The 20,553-nt window shown below is 38.5% G+C and overlaps 1 protein-coding gene across 4 annotated transcripts in view; it reads right to left on the bottom strand.

Annotated features, from left to right (window-relative positions):
- MRE11 (MRE11 homolog, double strand break repair nuclease) overlaps window positions 1-20,553 on the bottom strand; it is a 75,412-nt gene that overhangs the window by 25,841 nt on the left and 29,018 nt on the right. For all 4 annotated transcript variants that reach the window (XM_036324661.1, XM_036324664.1, XM_036324662.1 and 1 more), the window contains 4 exons: window positions 19,266-19,392; window positions 14,260-14,360; window positions 11,897-12,070; window positions 114-176 (listed from right to left, as the gene is read on the bottom strand). In XM_036324661.1, coding sequence (XP_036180554.1) covers window positions 114-176; window positions 11,897-12,070; window positions 14,260-14,360; window positions 19,266-19,392 — 465 coding nt within the window. The remainder of the gene's footprint in view (window positions 1-113; window positions 177-11,896; window positions 12,071-14,259; window positions 14,361-19,265; window positions 19,393-20,553) is intronic.

Raw genomic sequence — 20,553 nt, 5'->3', positions numbered from 1 at the left:
GTCCTATCCACCAAATAGAGGTCCCATGGACTAATTACTCAAAATACACCTACTCGTTATTCTAACTTAACAAACTGACATGTAAGCATAGGAATTCAGAGCAGAAAACTTACCTCTCGAACTTCATCATCTTCTTCATTAGTATTTTTTTGTCTGCTTTCTCTGAAACGACGTACCTGGGTTATAACAGAGTCAATAACAAACATATTGTTTATTCCTGTTATGTGAATTGTAAAATATGGGCTACAAGTGGTTAACAACAGATGCTTTCCATTACAACACAACTTGAAAAATTAAGTATCGTTTTATCTCACAAAAGATTGATTAGAGAAATCATATTTTCCCAGTGACTTACATTAACATTTCAGAAATGTACTCCAAAAAATATTATTGGCCCTAATCAAAATTTTATTACCTGCTGCCAAAATGTTCCATGTCTCTGAAAAAAGTGTCAAACTGCAGAGGAAAAAATTCTAATATCCTACCGGTGTTATATTTCAGCAAGATAGTTAAAAATCTCACTTTTAAGAGGTTTGAATTATTTATTATATTGCTCAATCCATTCCTGAACATCTAGCTACAGACATTCAGGAATCTTTCTGAAATGGTAACTGAAGTAGTGGGCCCCTGAAGATCCATTTGATCCACAGTCAACTACTGAATGTTTGCTGACCATGGTCCTAGTACCATGAAGTATACTAGAGATTCCTTTTATATTGGTTCAAAAGGGTCTCATAATAGTTATGTAGTTAGAGAGAAGCTCCACTCATTTAATAATGTACTCAGCTCGTATTTACTAAGCACCTACTATGCACAAGTGCATATAAGAAAATGAGACTAAAATAGTGAACAAAATAGTAAAAAATTCTCCCCTCATGGAGCTTACAGTCTGGTGTGTGGTATATGTGTGTGTGTAAGCATAGTCAATAAACAAAATAAGAAGTTTTACTGTATTTTAGAAGGCATGTAAGATCCATTTAATTTAAAGCTAGACCCGGAGAGCTCTATTTTTATCTCTGAGGAGCCTCTGGCAATTCTAAGACCAGTTTTTTCAATCTAAATAACCAGTTAGATGCCATTACTTGATTCTGTGACCAGAGGGGCATAAAACACCCCTTTGGAAATTCTACACAAATTTTGGTTTTCAATCTAGGACACACTGTATGCAAATAAGATCCTTAATGAGTCCCTACACTCTTTTTCTTCCTGTACTATATCCTTTGCCTTAAAAAAAAAAAAAAGTTCTTATTGATTTTTAGAGAGAAAGGAGGGGAAAGGGATAGAGAGATAGAAACACCAATGAGAGAGAAGCTTCATCTATCAGCTGCCTCCTGCATGCCCCCTTACTGAGGATCAAGCCTGAACCCGGGCATGTATCCTGACCAGGAATCAAACTGGTGACCTATTGGTTCCTAGGTGCTCAACCGCCAGCCACACCAGCAGGGCTACCCTTTGCCTTTAAATAAAAACCTTGAGTATGCTCAGTGGAGTCCTGTGAGTCTTCTAAATATCTGAACCTGTGAAATCTCTGCAAAAGGCGGTAAGTGCTCAGAGAAAAATAAAAATAAAGAGGGACTGGGGTAAAACCTGAATAGGATGATCATGAAAGGTCTCACCAGGAAGGTAATGTATGAGCAACGATTTTAAAAGGCAGGGCACAAATCTTGCAAATAACTGGAGAAAATCACTCCATTCAAAAGACTAGTTCAAAGACACTGGAGCAGAAGCATGACTGGTATGTTTAAGAAATGGCAAGAAGGTTGCTGTGGCTGGAACAGATATGAAGATAAAGAAGTAACAGAACGCCAGACTGAATAAGGCCTTTTACAAGCAACTGGGAGAACTTTTTTAAAGGCAGAAATGACTTCATCTGAAATATGTTAGGATCAGAATAGGGGGTGGAGACAGGGCAAGGAGAGAAACTAAGGAGACCAGTTTGGAGGCTACTGGAATAATCTAGCTGAGAAATGGCAATGCCTTGGCCCACTGGCAGTGATGAATGTAGGTAGTCGTCACATTCAGTATATATTCTCAAGGTAGAGCCAAAAGGATTTACAGACAAGAGACAGGCACAGAAAGAGAGGAGTCAAGGATGACTTCAAGGATTTTTGTCTGAGCAAATGAAAGAATGGTGCTTCTATTAGAACACTACAGAGAGAGTAGTGACTGAGAATTAGCAATTATGAGGGGAATGTTAAAAGTTTGAGATGTCACCCTAGCCCAGTGGTCGGCAAACTCATTAGTCAACAGAGACAAATATCAACAGTACAACGACTGAAATTTCTTTTGAGAGCCAAATTTTTTAAACTTAAACTATATAGGTAGGTACACTGTTATTAACTTAATTAGGGTACTCCTAAGCTGGCCTTTGCTAAAAACGTCCTCAATCTGATTGAGGTACGTTTGCTGAGGTCGACCCCTTCCAACTCTCCCATCCACACTCGTCTTGTATACTTGTTTCGTTTATCTCCTTTCGTTCATCCTCTCTATATGTCCAAACCATCTCAACATACCTTTCTCAATCCTCAACACTACATCTTCTTTCACTTCACAACGTTCCCTAAAATTAACTTAATAAACTTTACTTAAAGTTTTAAGTCAACTTTGCACTGTACGTGTGCGCCCACATGTGGTATTTTGTGGAAGAGCCACACTGAAGGGGCCAAGGAGCCGCATGTGGCTCGCGAGCCGCGGTTTGCCGACCACTGCCCTAGCCAGTTTGGCTCAGCAGATAGAGCATCGGCCTACGGAGCCAAGGGTCCCAGGTTCAATTACGATCAAGGGCACTTACCTCGGTTACAGGCTCCTCCCAGGTCTCCCAGGTCCGGCTCGTGTAGGAGGCAACCCATCGGTGTGTTTTTCTCACATCGATATTTCTCTCTCTCTTTTCCTGTCTCTTCTACTCTCTCTAAAAATCAATGGAAAAATATCCTCGAGTGAGGGTTAAAAAAAAAGTTTGGGATGTCTATTAAGCATTCCAGTGGAAATAACTAGTAGGCTGTTGCTATAGAAGAGTTGAGAGGAGAGGTTTTGACTAAACTTTGAAAGTCACCACCGAACAAACAGATGATACTGAAAGCCAGGAAGCTGGAGATTACAAAAGGGGATGTGTAGATAGCAAGGAGTCCAAGGACTGAGTTCTAGGGATTCCAACTTAAAAGGTTGGAGACAAGAGGAATCAACAACACAGACTGAGAATGCACAAACAAGGAGGAAGAAAGAAAGCCAGAAGAGTGTGGAGTCCTAAAATCCATGAGAAAGGCTTAGGAAGAGGTCAAGTGAGATTTAAGCTCTCAGGAGTCATGAAGTTAGTCCAAGTGGGGATGGTCATTTTAGGGGAAATGTTTTGGTTTATTACTATTTTTAGAGCAGGTGAGGTTCACAGCAATATTGAAAGGTACCAGAGATTTCCCACATACCACTTGCCCCACATATGCACAGCCTCCCCATTATCAACATCACCCACCAGAATTAGTACATTTGTTTTAACTGATGAACCTACATACACATCATTATCATCCAGAGTCCATAGTTTATCTTAGGGTTCATTCTTGGTGTTGCACATTCTATGGGTTTGAACAAATGTATAATGATATGTATCCACCATTATAATATAGAGTAGTTTCACTGCCATAAAAATCCTCTGTGCTCCACCTATTCATCCCGTTACCCTACCCCTGTCAAACTCCTCACAACCACTGATCTTTTAATCTCCATAGTTTAGCCTTGTCCAGAATGTTATATAGTTGAAATCATATATTTTGTTGCTTTTTCAGATTGGCTTCTTTCCCTTAATAGTATGCATTTAATAAATAATAATTGCATTTAATATTAATGCATTTAACTAATAATATGCAATTAATATTAAGTAGTACATATTTTCATGGCTTGATGGCTCACTTCTTTTTAGTGCTGAATAATATTCCACTGTCTGGACATTTCAGTTTACTTACTCATTCACCTACTGAAGGACACATTGGCTGCTTCCACATTTTGGCAATTGTGAATAAAGTTGCTATAAACATCATGTGCAGGTTTTGTTTAAACATTAAGTTTCCAACTCCTTTGGGGAAATACCGAGGAGCATCATTGGTGGATCACATGAGCAGAGCATGTTTACTTTTTAAAAAAATATTTTTTCATTGATTTCAGAGAGGACGGGAGAGGGAAAGAGAGAAACATCAATGAGAAAATCATTGATTGGCTGCTTCCTGCATGTCCCCTAGTGGGGATCGAGCCCTGCCCGGGAATCTAACTGTGACCTCCTGGTTCATAGGTCGACACTCAACCACTGAGCAACACCAGGCAGGCAAGTATGTTTACTTTTATAAAAAACTATCAAACTGTCTTCCACAATGGCTGTACCATTTTGCATTCCCACCAGCAATGAATGAGAACTCCTATTGCTCCATATCACCACCAACATTTGAGTTGTCAAGAATTCTGGACTTTGACCATTCTAATAAGTATATAGTGGTATATCTCATTGTTATTTTAATTTGCATTTCCTTAATGACATGATTTGGAGCATCTTTTCATATGCTTATTTGTCATCTGAATGTCTTCTTTGATGAGGTGTCTATTAAGGTCTTTGGCCCATTTTTTCATTGGACTATTTGTTTCCTTAAAATTTTAGGCATTTCTGTATATTTTGGACAATAGTCTTTCATAGATGGACTTTCAAAACTAAGATGTGTCTTTCGAAACTATTTTTATTAGTCTCTAGCCTGTTTTCTCGTTCTCATTACACTGTCTTTTCAGAGCAGGTTTTTAATTTTAATGAAGTCCAACTTATCAATTATTTCTTTCATAGATCATGATTTTGATGTTGAATCTAAAAAGTCATCACCATACAAAAGGTCATCTAGGTTTTCTCCTATGTTATTTCCTAGGAGCTTTATAACTTAATACATTTAGATGGGATGGTCATGTTTTATTTCTGGTACTTAACTGAGAAATTTGCCCATGCTAAAAATTTATGAACCCAACACATACAGGGTCACAGAGTGAGTGGTTTTAGAATGTGGATTATCTGTCCCGAGAAAGCACTTGGCAATGAATATTACTAGCTGTTCCTTGACAACCTAAGGCTTTAAGAGATTCATGAGAGAAAGAAGTTTGAACAGTTGCCTGGGAATCTAACTGTGACCTAACTGTCAACTAACTAAAAGCATTAAAATTCAAGTCAAATGAAATGAGCTCTAAAAATTATGTTTTGCTCTGCTTAGAGGAAATTGGAAACTACTGAAATGATTCCCTATAATCCCACTACCCAAACATAAACACTGGTAATGTAGAAATTATTTTTTTCCTTTTTTTTCATATACACACACTCACATATAAAATAAAAATAATTGAGGTTATATTGTGTATAGTTTTACATGTTTGAAATTATGTTCTCACTAACAGTGGAAGCATGTTCTTCAAAAGTGTGATTTTTAATGGCTGCATAGTATTCTATAGTGTGTGCATGTGTCAACATTTAATAATACATTTCCAATTTTTCCCCACTACAGATAACACTAGGATGAGTTTCTCCATATACTGATCTCTACCTCACAATTATCTTAGAAAAATTCCCCAGAGCTGAGTGAAAGGGTCAAACACTATTAAACTGTGTCTCAGGGCAACTGTTAAAACTTCGTTCTCTCAGCAGCAGCATACTAAATATTTTTCTCAAGTTGTTGCTGCTTTGACCAATAAAAAACAGTCGACCCTTGGACAATGCGGTTTGAACAGTGCATGTCCACTTATATTAGGATTTTTTTCAATAAATATAGTAGACCCACCATATCCCCAGGTTTCACATCTGTGGATTCAACCAATAATAGAGGACCTACTGGATGCAATGTTCTATAGTATCTTCTATACCATCTTACATAAAAAATTTGACCATCTGAATATTTTGGTATTGGGGGTGATGGTTCTGGGACCAATGCCCCACAGATACCCAGGGACAACTGTAGTTAAGTTTCTGGGTCAAAAGTTATACATGGAATTTTGACCCCATGTTATTCAAGGGTCAACTGCATATTTAATTTGAGTTTCTTTGATTATCCTAGATAAACACCATTTTATTTTGTGAACCATCTATTCATATCCTTTGTTCATTATTTTATTGAAATGTTTAATATGTTTCTTAAGATTTATTAGAACAATTTACTATAACAATATTAACCCTTTTCTGCCCACATACAAATATTTTCTCCATGTCAATACCTTTTGTTTTGTTTTTTACAATTTGACATGCAAACATTTAAAATTATTATGTAGCCAAATCTAATGTGTTTTTCCTGTGATTATTTCACTGTATTTATGCTTAGAATTCATTTTCTTTACTAAAGTCATTGAACTGTATACTTTAATGAGTGAATTTTAAATATTAATTACACCTCAATAAAGCTGTTTAAAAATGTTTTAAAAAATAAGGATGCATTTTCTACATGAAATTCAAAATCTCAAACTACTAAAAAATTGAAATGAGCAGAAAGTTGCATCCTCCAAAGTTCAACTTAAAGCATTTCATGATCTTTAAGAGAAGATACAATCTATGGGGACCAAAACTAACATTTATTAGGTGTCAATCACATTTAACACTGTTCTACACACTTATTAGACATTTTCTGATTTAAATCCCGTTTTATGATATCAATTTGATAGATAAGAAAACTAAACAAGTAGCATGACAACTCCAGCATCATTCTTTTTTTTTCCCCCCCTCAGGATTGCTTTGGCTATTCTGGGTCTTTTGTGGTTCCATATAAATCTGATAATTTATTGTATTTCTTTAAAAAATGACATTGGAATTTTGATGGGGATTGCATTAAATCTGTATATTGCTTTGGGTAAAATGGCCATTTTAACCTGTTGATTCTTCCAATTCATGAACATGGGATATTTTTCCATTTTGTTGTGTCTTTTTCAACCTCTTTTAATAATGTTTTGTAATTTTCAGTATATAGGTCTTTCACATTAAGTTTATTCTTAGGTATTTTATTCTTTTGGTTGCGATTGGAAAAGGAATTGTTTTCTCCATTTCTTTTTCTGAAGTTTTGTTGTTGGTATACAGGAAGACAATGGATTTTTGCACATTGATTTTTGTATCCTACAACTTGACTGTACTTGTTTATTGTTTCCAGTTTTTTTGATACAGTTTTTATGGTTTTCTATATACAGCATCATGTCATCCACAAAAAGTGACAGTTTGACTTCTTCCTTCCCTATTTGGATGCCTTCTATTTCTTTCTCTTACTTTATTGCTCTGGCTGAAACTTCCAGTACTATGTGGAACAAGAGTGGTGAAACTGGACATCCTTGTCTTGTTCCTGATCTTAGGGGAAAAGCTTTCAGTTTTTTACCATTGAGCATGATATTGGCTGAGGGTTTATCATATAATGGCCTTTATTATGTTAAGATGCTTTCCTTCTATTCTTCTTTATTAAGCATTTTAATAATGGATGTTGCATCTTATCAAATGCTTTTTCTGGTTCTATTTTCAAGATCATATTATTTTTATCCTTTCTTTTGTTAATGTGGTGTATTATGTGGCTTGATTTGCAAATGTTGAACCATCCTTGTGCCCTGGAATGAATCCCACTCGATCGGGATGTATTATTTTTTGGATGTGCTGTTGTATTCGATTAGCTAGTATTTTGTTTAGGATTTTTGCATCTGTATTCATCAGGGATATTGGTCTTTTGTTTTCCTTTTCTGTGTTATCTTTGCCAGGTTTTGGTATCAGGGTTATATTGGCCTTGTAGAATGTGTTAGGATTTGATTTCAAAATATACTACAGAGCTACGATAATCAAAACAGCATGGGCGGAAACCAAGATGGCAGCATAAGCAAACAACTGAAATTGCCGCCTCGCACAACCACTTCAAAACTACAACTAAAAGACAAAACAGACATCATCCAGAACCACAGGAAGGCTGGCTGAGTGGAAACTCTACAACTAGAAGGAAAGAGAAAAGCACACTGAGACTCAGAGGAGGTGCGGAAGTAAAGTGCAGAGGTACGGAGGCACATGTGGAAAGGGCTGGCAACTGAGGACACAGTTGTCTTTTTCAATCGGGAGGGAGTCACAAGCTCCTGACTGCTCTGAACTCCAGTTCCGGGTGAGTCTCTGGGGACCCAGAGTCATATGGGGAGAAACTGGACTGTCTGGCATCTCTCGGAACTCGAGGGCGGCTTTCTCTCAGAGGTGCTTGCAGCAATTACCTCGGGACACTGAGACTCGCCGGGGCCTCTTAGGGCAGGACTGAGGATCAGCCATAGCTGTTTGCTCCGCCTTGTTGATTCCCTGAGACCCTGCCCCACCCAAGCTGCAGCAGAGGCTTTTGCATATGAATGCCCTGGCCCTTTGAGATCTAAAATTACGAACAAACTGCAGCTGGGTCAGAGAGACCCAGAACATCCAAAAAAAGGCCCAAGGCCCCACAGCAGCTTGCATTTCTTCACAGCTGGGCCTCATCTGGGCACCTCCAAACCCCAAACAAAGAAGAGGAACCTGCAGATCTCTCCGTAGCTCCTGTTGGGTAGCCTCAGGCAGAGGCTAAATTAGCACCTCCTTAGAGATCCAAGAGCCTGTGTACCCAGTGGTCAGATTGGGACCATCCAGATTACAACCCCTCAGATCCATAAGGGACACACTTAGGGGGCAGACTCAGTGAGCAACCAAAGCCCCATTGAAGCAAGTCTTGCCCCAGAAGGGTGTCTTCAGCACAGAAGTTCTCCCACCGTAGACACAGCTGACTCTCACAGCCAATTGGCCTGGAGGTAAATTCCTCCCAGTGATACCAACAACAATCAAGGCTTGACTACAATAAGACTGTGCACACAGCCCACAAAGGGGTGCACCAAGAGTGTCCACCTCAGGTAATAAATTGGGGAGGCTGAGCCACTGTCCTTTAGGACACCTAGCACACAAAGCCACTCTACCAACACAGGGAAGCAGCCAAAATGCGGAGACAAAGAAACATCACAAAAGACAGAAATGGAGGAAAGCAAACTACTGGATATAGAGTTCAAAACCACACTTATAAGGTTTTTCAAGAACTTTCTAGAAACTGCCGATAAATTTAGTGAGACCGTCGAGGATATGAAAAAGGACCAACTAGAAATTAAGCATACACTGACTGAAATGAAGAATATTATACGGAGGTCCAACAGCAGACAAGAGAATCCCAAGAATCAAGTCAAAGATTTGAAATATGAACAAGCAAATAATACCCAACCGAAAAAGCAAAAAGAAAAAAGAATCCAAAAATATGAAGATAGTGTAAGGAGCCTCTGGGACAACTTCAAGCGAACCAACATCCGAATTATAGGGGCACCAGAAGAAGAGCGAGAGCAAGATATTGAAAACCTATTTGAAGAAATAATGACAGAAAACTTCCCCCACCTGGTGAAAGAAATAGACTTACAAGTCCAGGAAGCTCAGAGAACCCCAAACAAAAGGAATCCAAAGAGGACCACACCAAGACACATCATAATTAAAATGCCAAGGGCAAAGAGAGAATCTTAAAAGCAGCAAGCGAAAAAAAGTCAGTTACCTACAAGGGAGTACCCATACGATTGTCAGCTGATTTCCCAACAGAAACTATGCAGGCCAGAAGGGAGTGGCAAGAAATATTCAAAGTGATGAATAGCAAGAATCTACAACCAAGATTACTTTATCCAGCAAAGCTATCATTCAGAATTAAAGGTCAGAGAAAGAGCTTCACAGATAAGGAAAAGCTAAAGGAGTTCATCACCACCAAACCAGTATTATATGAAATGCTGAAAGGTATTCTTTAAGAAGAGGAAGAAGATAAAGGTAAAGATAAAAATTATGAACAACAAATACATATCTATCAACAAGTGAATCTAAAAATCAAGTGAATAAAAAAATCTGATGAACAGAGTAAACTGGTGAATATAATAGAATCAGGGGCATAGAAAGGGAGAGGACTGACAATTCTTGGGGGAAAAAGGTATGGGGGGGGTGTGGGAAGAGACTGGACAAAAATCGTACACCTATGGATGAGGACAGTGGGGGGATGGGTAAGGGCAGGGGGTGGGGTGGGAACTGGGTGTAGGGGAGCTATGGGGGGAAAAAAGAGAAACAACTGTAATAATCTGAACAAGAAAGATTTATTTAAAAAAAACCAGCATGGCATTGGCAGAGAAACAGATACACAGATCAATGGAACAGAAAAGAGAGCTCAGCTATAAAATCACATGTATATAGACAGATAATTTTTAGACAAAGGAACCAGAAATGCACTCTGGGGTAAAGATGGTCTTTTCAATAAATGGTGTTGGGAAAACTGGAAAGCCACATGCAAACAAATGCAACTGGGTTGCAGTTTGTCCCCATGTACAAAAATAAATTCAAAATGGATCAAAGGCTTAAACATAAGACCCAAAACTATAAGTCACATAGAAAAAAATATAGGTACCAAACTTATCGACCTGGGTGATAGAGACATTTTATGGACCTGACCCCAAAGGCAAGGGAGGTAAAGGCAAAAATAAATGAATGAGACTATATCAAATTGAAGAACTTCTGCACAGCAAAAAAGCCCCCACAAAAATGGACAGCAAAACAAACAGGCAGCCAACCAGATGGGAGATGATATTTGCAAACAGTAGCTCTGACAAAGGTTTAATTTCCAAAATATATAAAGAACTTGTAAAACTCAACACCAAACAAATAAACAATCCAATCAAAAAGTGGGCAGAGACGCCCTAGTTGGTTTCGCTCAATGCATAGAGCGTCAGCCTGTGGACTGAAGGGTCCCAGGTTCGATTCCGGCCAAGGGCACATGCCTGGGTTACAAGCTCAATCCCCAGTAGGGGGCGTGCAGGAGGCAACCAATCAATAATTCTCTCTCATCATTGATGTTTCTTTCTCTCTCTCCCTCCCTCTCCCTTCCTCTCTAAAATCAATAAAATATATTTAAAAAAAAAAAGTGGTCAGAGGACCTCTTCCAAGAAGACATACAAATAGCCAATTGATATGTGAAAAGATGTTCAACCTCACTGGCAATTAGGGAAATGCAAATTAAAACTACAATGAGCTACCATCTTATACAGTTAGAGTGGCCATTATCAACAAGACAAGCAACAACAACTGTTGGAGAGGTTGTGGAAAAAAGGGAACCCTCATTTACTGCTGGTGGGAATGTAGACTGGTAAAAGCACTATGGAACGCAGTCTGGCGATTCCTCAAAAAATTAAAAATAGAGCTGCCATATCGCCCAACAGCCCCACTCCTGGTTATATACCCGAAAAACTTGAAATCATTTATACACAAAGATATGTGCACCCTATGTTCACTGTAGCATTATTCACAGTGGCCAAGACTTGGAAACAGCCAAAGTGCCCTGTGATAGAGGACTGGATAAAGAAGATGTGGTACATATACACACTGGAGTACTACATGGCCATAAGAAAGGATGAAATAGCGTCATTTACAACAACATGGATGGACCTTGCAAACATTATGCGAAGTGAAATAAGCCAGACAGAAAAAGCTAAGAACTATATTATTTCACTCATATGTAGAATATAAAACTGAAACTTATGAACACAAACAGCAGTATGGTGGTTGCCAGAGGGAAGGGTTTGGGGGGAGAAAGGTGTCCTAATATGAGGTGATAGGAGATTTGACTTTGGGTGGTGGACACATGGTCCTATACACAGATTTTGTAAATTAGTAATCCACAAATGAAACCTATATGCCCATGATGACTAATGTCACCCCAATAAAATTTAATTAAAAAAAAAAGAAAAAGAAAGAAAACTAAACAAATCAGAGTAAATAATGACCAGTTTACTAGAATGAAACTCAGAGCTACTCTTAAGGAGAGACTATCTAAATAGACTTATCCCCCCCAAATTAGTTACTCACCTCTTCATCAATTTTATCTTCTAGGGCATCAATATGACGTTCTTTAAGAAATCGCTGTGTTTTTTCTAACTGATATTTCACTAACTCCTCTATGGCGTCTTTCTCTTCCTTGTCCACAAATTCTTGTACTGCTTCACCCATCCCCCTTTCTGTTAGAAGTGAGAGCTGCACATTCTGTAAGAGAGATATAAATCACTGGATGCAGAAAATAGTATCCATCCCTTACAAAATAATTCTAAACGAGAAAGGAAGATGAAAGAGTAATGTTTCCAGAGAAAAAGACAAGTTATCTAGTTATTGAAGGGAAAACAAAACAATGGACAGTAATTAAGCCAACTGATAAATACTAGGAGTCAGAAAAAGTAAAGTGAAAACAAGGCTCGTGAACATGCAGAGGCCGGAACGGCTGGAATACAGAGACCAGAAGTGGCAGCTAATGATAAAAAGATGATGTTAACTGGCGTGTTAACCCTAAAGATGTCCACACCTAATCTCTGGGACCTGTGAATATGTAACAGGGCTAAGGAGAACTAAGATTACAGATGGAACTAAGGCTGCTAATCAGTTTATCAGAGAGTATCGAGGTAAGCCCAGTGTTACTATGAATATCCTTAAAAGTGGAAGAGGGAGTCAGAGAGAGATGTAACTGGGAGAAAATGGCCAGAGAGATACAACATTGCTGGCTGTGAAGATGAAAGAAGAAGCCCAGGAGCCACAAAATGTGGGCACCTCTAGAAGCTGGAAAAGATATGGAAATGGATTCTACCCTGGAGCCTCTAGAACAGTGGTTCTCAACCTTCCTAATGCCGCGACCTTTTAATACAGTTCCTCATGTTGTGGTGACCCTCAACCATAAATTATTTTTGTTGCTTCTTCATAACTATAATTTTGCTACTGTTATGAATCGTAATGTAAATATCTGATATGCAGGATGTATTTAGGCGACCCCTGTGAAAGGATCGTTCGACCCCAAAGGGGTCGCCACCCACAGGTTGAGAACCACTGCTCTAGAAGGAATATAGCCCTGCTGACACCTCAATTTTAGTCCAGTGAGACCAGTGTCAGATTTCTGACCTACAGAATTGTAAGATACTTAACCTGTGCTGTTTTAAACCACTAGGTTTGTGAAAATTTGTTTCAGCAGCAAGAGGAAACTAATACAAGTGGAGGATCTTAAAGTGGCCTATACTTACGGTTTAAGAGTAGCTTTGGCAGCCCTCTTTATAAAACACGCCCACATCTTTCTCTCCTCCCCTCCCCCTAGGCATGGTTTCCTTGCCTCTCTCTTTCCTAAGCTCCAACAACCCTTCTTTTGCCTCTATAACTTGTTTTCTGAACCCATTTCTTCTACCGTTCACTTCCTTCTACCTCTGTGACTTTATAAATAAACTTTCTCTTATAATTTCAGTCTTGTCTCTGAATTTTTTCTTAGCCAGAACTTAAGTACTAAGGTAAAAAAAAAAAAAAAAAAAGCTTCACAATGTGGTAGCTATGTTAATAATGTGATTCCTATATTAATAATGCAATGTAATTAGCAATTTACAATAGCTAAGATCTAGAAACAGCCCAGTACCCATCAGTAGATGAGTGATAAAAAAGCTGTGGTACATTTACACCATGGAATACTGTGCAGCTATAAAAAAGAAGGCTCTCTTACCCTTTGAGAGAGCATGGAGAGACCTAGAGAGTATTATGCTAAGTGAATAAGCCAGTTAGAGAAAGACAAGTATCACATGATCTCACTCATATGTGGAATATAATGAACAAAGTAAACTGATGAACAAAACAGACCCAGAGACACAGAAGAATGGAACAGACTAAATGGCAAATCTAAGAGGGAAGGCAAGGGTGGGTAGGTGGGGAGAGATTAACCAAAGAACTTATATGCACATATGCATAACCCATGGACACAGGAAATAGTGTGGTGAAGGCCGGGGGGGGGGGTGGGGGGGGGGTGGGGAGTAGGTGCGGCATAGAAAGCATTAATGGGGAGGAAAAGGGGACATCTATAATACGTTCAATAATAAAGATAAACTTAATAATAATAACGTAATTCTGAAATTATATCCAGGTGCAAGAATAGTAAATCCTGGATTCAGACTTATGCAATAGCAATAAAAAGTAAGAGGATAACAACATCAACAATAGCTACAATAATAATAATATTCACTTTAATTAAGCATGTAATTTCTTTTGGTGTATAGTAGCTATAAATGAATGCAATTAATTGCCACCATACTTACTTCTTGAAAACATTTTGAGGAACCCTTTTATTTCAACTCTCAATTATAGATATCCTAAGTAAAAATCTGCTATTATAAGATAGACATTATTCAAATCGTGAATTGTTATTAAGAAATTACCTTCTCTGCGGTTTGAAAATACTGTTTTACGAGGTCTTCTACCCTTAGAGTTGTTCCTTCAAAAGGTTTTGTAATGAACTTCCCAAAGTTGATCTCTTCTCCTAGAAGAAAGAAGTTCTTGAAAAATGAGCAGCTTGTTATCAGGCACAGAACCCAAACTCACTGCGGCTGCTGTCAGTACAGGAGGAACGCCAAACATTATCAACTGTCAGCTTGCTCAATGTGGTAAATTCTGAGGCAAAAAAAACCATGGCATTTTTGCTAATAGCCACAGTCTTTTCCCTAAAGTTTGTACTTGTTTTCCGTATCTCCAAGTAGTATTATCTCTTGCAACTTTTCTCACACTGTGGTCCACAGACCTCTGGGGGTCCCGAAACCATTTCAAGGGTCGCTCAAGGTAAAAATTCCCTCAATAATAATAATACTAAGATGTTATTTATTTTTTCCATTATAATGACATCTGCACTGATAATACTAAAGCAGTTGTGCTGATTCCATAGACATCAGACAGGTAAAGTAATTTACAAAATGTAACACCTATACTTAAGTAGTAGAGTGGGTCAAAATAACAAAAATACTTTTTTCTTTTTTTTTTAAATATATTTTATTGATTTTTTACAGAGAGGAAGGGAGAGGGATAGAGAGTTAGAAACATCGATCAGCTGCCTCCTGCACACCCCCCACTGGGTCAGCTGCCTCCTGCACACCCCACACTGGGTATATGCCCATAACCAAGGTACATGCCCTTGACCGGAATCGAACCTGGGACCCTTGAGTCGGCAGGCTGACGCTCTATCCGCTGAGCCAAACTGGTTAGGGCAACAAAAATACTTTCAATAAAACATTCAAAGGGGTCATTGTTTCTATTGAGCAATTTATGGTTAAGCAAAAAAGAAATCATTAGAACAAAACTGACTATCAATAAAACTCAAGTAACATAAGGTACTAATTCTATATTCTGTTCTTACAAATGCTACACCTATAAAATTTCAAGAAATTAATAAGGATGAACAATTAAAGTAAAACACTATCAATAAGTAATTAATTAAAATTCATAGCATGAAAATACAATTATCAGATACAGATTTCCCCCCCTAAAACAGTATTCTATGAGCTCCATTTAAATATCTACATAACTATTTCAGGTTAAATTAACAGCATACACAATTGTTATCACAATTTGACAATGAATATAGAAGGCCACTAAATCCAAGTTAATAAGAACCCAGGTAGTTTACTTGTAAACATGGCCATATTTTTCTATGAAAATTCTGACTAAATAGCTCTAAGAAAAACAGCCCCTATCTTTAACATGATAATATTTATTATGAAGAAACACTACAATTGCCCCTTGAACAATTTGGGGCTAAGGGATGCCGACTCAACACACAGCTGAAAAATCTGTGTATAACTTTTAACTCCCCAAAAACTTAATACTAATAGCCTATTACTGTAGACTGGAAATCTTACTGATAACATAAACAGCCAATTAATACAAATTTTATATATGTATTATATACTGTATTCTTACAATAAAGCAAACTAGAGAAAATAAAATGTTAAAAAAACCATAAGAAAAAGAAAGCGCATATAGAACATTGTACATATTCACTGACAAAAATCCACATATGAATGAACCTATGGAGTTCAAACTTGTGTTGTTCAAGTGTCAACTATTTTAGTGAGATGATCTGTTTTATAAATGCTAAAATAAGGACAATTAGATTTTACAAAATTTTTAATGGAAACTAATTACCTGATCATCAGAAACATCAAACTATAGGCCACTTACTATTTCAAAAGACTGGTATCTTCCTAAATCACTGTACACCCTAAAGCTGAAATACTTAATAATGCAAACTTTGAGAATATATTCTCTGAACATGAATAATGTATAATAAATAATAAATATTTATTTTGAACAATAAATCTGTAATGTCTGTGTATGTTGGTACTCAGCAGCACTGTTTAAAAAAAACTACATCTGCAGAGAAAGCCTTCCATTTCTTATTGATATCCACATAAGTTTAAAAATGACTGCTATTGCCCAGCCAGTGTGGCTCAGTTGAGCATTGTCCCATAAATCCAAGAGGTCGCTGGTTCAATTCCTGGTCCGGGAACATGGCAGGATAATAGACTCAATCCCCACTAGGGGGCGTGCAGGAGGCAGCTGATAGATATTTCTCTCATGGGTGTTTCTATCTCTCTCTCCCCCTTTCCTGCGCCCCCTCTCTAAAAATAAAAAAAAACACGTATTTTTAAAATATTGCTATCTAAGAAGAGAAACCAAGATGGAGACATAGGTGAACACCTGAAATTGCTACCTTGCACATCCACTTCAAAACTACAACTAAAGACAAAACAGACATCACCCAGAACCACAGGAAGGCTGGCTGAGTGGAAACTCTACAACTAGAAGGAAAGAGAAAAGCACACTGAGACTCAGAGGAGGTGCGGAAGTAAAGTGCAGAGGTACGGAGGCGCGCTTGCGGAAAGGGCTGGCAATAGAGGACGCTCATGTATTTTTCAATCCAGAGGGAGTCTCAAGCTCCCAACGGCCCTGACTCCAGTTCCGGGTGAGTCTCTGGGGACCCAGACTCATACGGGGAGAAACTGGACTGTCTGGCAGTGGGCGGAACTCGAGGGCGGCTTTCTCAGAGGTGCTTGCAGCGATTACCGTGAGACTCTGAGACCCGCCGGGGCCTCTTAAGGCAGGACTGAGGACTACCCATAGCAGTTTGCACTGCCCAGTTGATTCCTTGAGACCCCGCCCAACCCAAGATGCAAGCAGAGGCTTTTGCATATGAATGGGCTGGCCCTTTGAGATCTAAAATTACCTAACAAACTGCAGCTGGGTCAGAGAGAACTAGAACATCCAAAAGAAGGCTCAAGGCCCCACAGCAGCTTGCATTGCTTCACAGCTGGGCCTCATCTGAGCACCTCCAAACCCCAAACAAGGATGAGGAACCCGAAGATCTCTCCGTACCTCCTGCTGGGTAGCCTCAGGCAGAGGCTAAATTGGCACCTCCTTAGAGATCCAAGAGCCAGTGTACCCAGTGGTCAGAGGGGGACCATCCAGATCACAACTCCTCAGATCCATAAGGGACACACTCAGGGGGCAGACTCAGTGAGCACCAAAGCCCCACTGAAGCAAATCTTGCCCCATAAGGGTGTCTCCAGCACAGAAGTTCTCCCACTGTAGACACAGCTGATTCTCACAGACAAATGGCCTGGAGGTCAATTCCTCCCAGTGATACCAACAACAATCAAGGCTTAACTACAACAAGACTGTGCACACAGCCCACAAAGGGGTGCACCAAGAGTGTCCACCTCAGGTAATTGGGGAGGTTGACCCACTGGGCCCTATAGGACACCTAGCACACAAAGCCACTCTATCAACACAGGGAAGCAGCCAAAATGCGGAGACAAAGAAACAGGTCACAAATAACAGAAATGGAGGAAAGCAAACTACTGGATATAGAGTTCAAAACCACGGCTATAAGGTTTTTCAAGAATTTTCTAGAAACCGCGGATAAATTTAGTGAGACTCTCGAGGATATGAAAAAGGACCAACTAGAAATTAACACATTGTTTGCGGGTAGTTTTTATCGCGCGCTAACATGTGGCGCGGGCCATTTTTGCTAATTTTTTTGCGCAAATGGCAACGTTCAGTAAAATTACGATAACTTTTAGTTTACGTATTTATATGTTACCCGCATTCTACCGCTAGTCTATAAAAAACGTATTAATACGTGTCCCGTGCTCTACTACACTGATAGAACGTATAAACACGTAAAACGTATAAATATGTTTCCCGCATACAATGTGTTAAGCATACACTGACTGAAATAAAGAATAATATACAGAGGTCCAACAGCAGACAAGAGGATCCCAAGAATCAAGTCAAAGATTTGAAATATGAAGAAGCAAAAAATACCCCACCGGAATAGCAAAAAGAAAAAAGAATCCAAAAATATCAAGATAGTGTAAGGAGCCTCTGTGACAACTTTAAGCATACCAACATCCAAATTATAGGGGTGCCAGAAGAAGAGAGAGAGCAAGATATTGAAAACCTATTTGAAGAAATAATGACAGAAAACTTCCCCTACCTGGTGAAAGAAATAGACTTACAAGTCCAGGAAGCACAGAGAACCCCAAACAAAAGGAATCCAAAGAGGACCACACCAAGACACATCATAATTAAAATGCCAAGGGCAAAGACAAAGAGAAAATCTTAAAAGCAGCAAGAGACAGTCAGTCAGTTACCTACAAGGGAGTACCCATACGAATGTCAGCTGATTTCTCAACAGAAACTATGCTGGCCAGAAGGGAGTGGCAAGAAATATTCAAAGTGATGAATGCCAAGAACCTACAACCAAGATTACTTTACCAGCAAAGCTATCATTTAGAATTGAAGGTCAGATAAAGAGCTTCACTGATAAGAAGAAGCTAAAGGAGTTCATCACCACCAAACCAGTATTATATGAAATGCTGGAAGGTATTCTTTAAGAAGAGGAAGAAGAAAAAGGTAAAGATACAAATTATGAACAATAATTACATATCTATCAACAAGTGAATCTAAAAATCAAATGAATAAAAAATCTGATGGACAGAGTAAACTGGTGAATATAATATAATCAGGGGCATAGAAAGAGAGTGGACTGACAATTCTCAGGGGGGAAAGGGGTGTGGGGGGTGGGGGAAGAGACTGGACAAAAATCGTACACCTATGGATGAGGACAGTGGGGGCTGGTAAGGGCAGAGGGTGGGGTGGGAACTGGGTGGAGGAGAGTTATGGGAGGGAAAAAGAGGAACAACTGTAATAATCTTAACAATAAAGATTTATTTAAAAAAATACCACATTCAAAAAAATAAAATATTGCTATCTAATTTTTAGAAAAAATTTAATTATTCAACTGTCAATTTATTATCTGTCTTTTATTAAAGACTGATTTACAATAAACCCTGTAAGAACATTTTTAAATTTGTACAAATAACTAGCATACCTGTGTTTTCCTTTTGTTCTCTACGCCTGAAAAAATGGATAACATCTTTTGGATTAGCTATTCGATCCACAAATTTCTGGCTAAAGCGAAGAACATTGAAAGGTTCAAAACCTCCACTATAGTCCACCTGGAAATACAGAATGAGTCATTTCAGTATTTAGGTTTATGCTCAATACTTTTAAGTTAATAGATTAATATTCTACAGTTCATTTTAAAGATCCTGAGTGTGTTATACCGTTTATTCAACTGCAAAAACAAAGCTTCGAAAGTTTATAAGCTTATGCAAAACACTCTGTTCGATGGAATCAAGATATAGCAAGAATTCTCATAATACTGGAATAATTACATCTGCCCATGAAAACACTAGTAGTGCCCTGACTGGATGACTCAGTTGATTGGAGTGTCATTCCATACACCAAAAGATTGCAGATTCGATGTCCAGTCAGGGTGTGTATGGGAGACAACCAATCAAAGTTTCCCTCTCACATCAATGTCTCTCTCTCCCTCTCTCCAAAATCAATAAAAACATATCCTCAAGTGAGGATAATAATAAAAAAAAGAAGACATTAGTAGCCTAGGCACCAGAAGTACCATCTGAAAAGGAGGTGGAATTTTAAGCAAAATCTTAAACTTCCAAAACAGAAAGAAAATTCTCCACCAAAATAAAATGCTGGCTTCAGATGCATTAGTTAAGGGGTCTATCCTCTTAGGTATATTCTCTCACTTTGACAAGAATAAATGCTGGGAAAATCCATGTAGAAAAAGAATCAAATCCGTGAGCTTTGAGAAATGATTACCCTTCAAAACACAGGATCTGCTTAAAGCTAAAAATCACCCTCAAGGCTGTCTCTTTTTTAAAAAGTATATAGTGGTACAAAGACCTTTACAAAGAAAAATATTACATTTCTTTCTAAGAGATAGGCAGTTGACAAAGTGGGGGTCAGGAGTGCTGACCCTCCACACAAAAATTCACATACAACTTCTAACTCCCCCCAAAATTATAGCCTACTGTTGTCCAGAAGACTTAGCGATAACATGAACAGTTGGCTAACACATATTTTGTACGTTATGTGTATATTATATCCTTACAATAAAGCTAGAGAAAAGAAAATGTTAAGAAAACCATAAGGAAAATAGATTTACAGTATTTCATGAAAAACCCACATATAAGTGGACCCACGCAGTTCAAACCCTTTGTTCAAGGGTCAACTGTAATCATTTCCTAAACTAGCTGTGCTCAATGCAATGCACTGGAGGCAGCAATACACTGATCACCAGCCTATCCACA

The sequence above is a fragment of the Myotis myotis genome, unplaced genomic scaffold, assembly GCF_014108235.1.
Source record: "Myotis myotis isolate mMyoMyo1 unplaced genomic scaffold, mMyoMyo1.p scaffold_m19_p_10, whole genome shotgun sequence".
Lineage (NCBI taxonomy): Eukaryota > Metazoa > Chordata > Mammalia > Chiroptera > Vespertilionidae > Myotis > Myotis myotis.
This window is presented reverse-complemented; position numbering and strand designations above follow the sequence as displayed.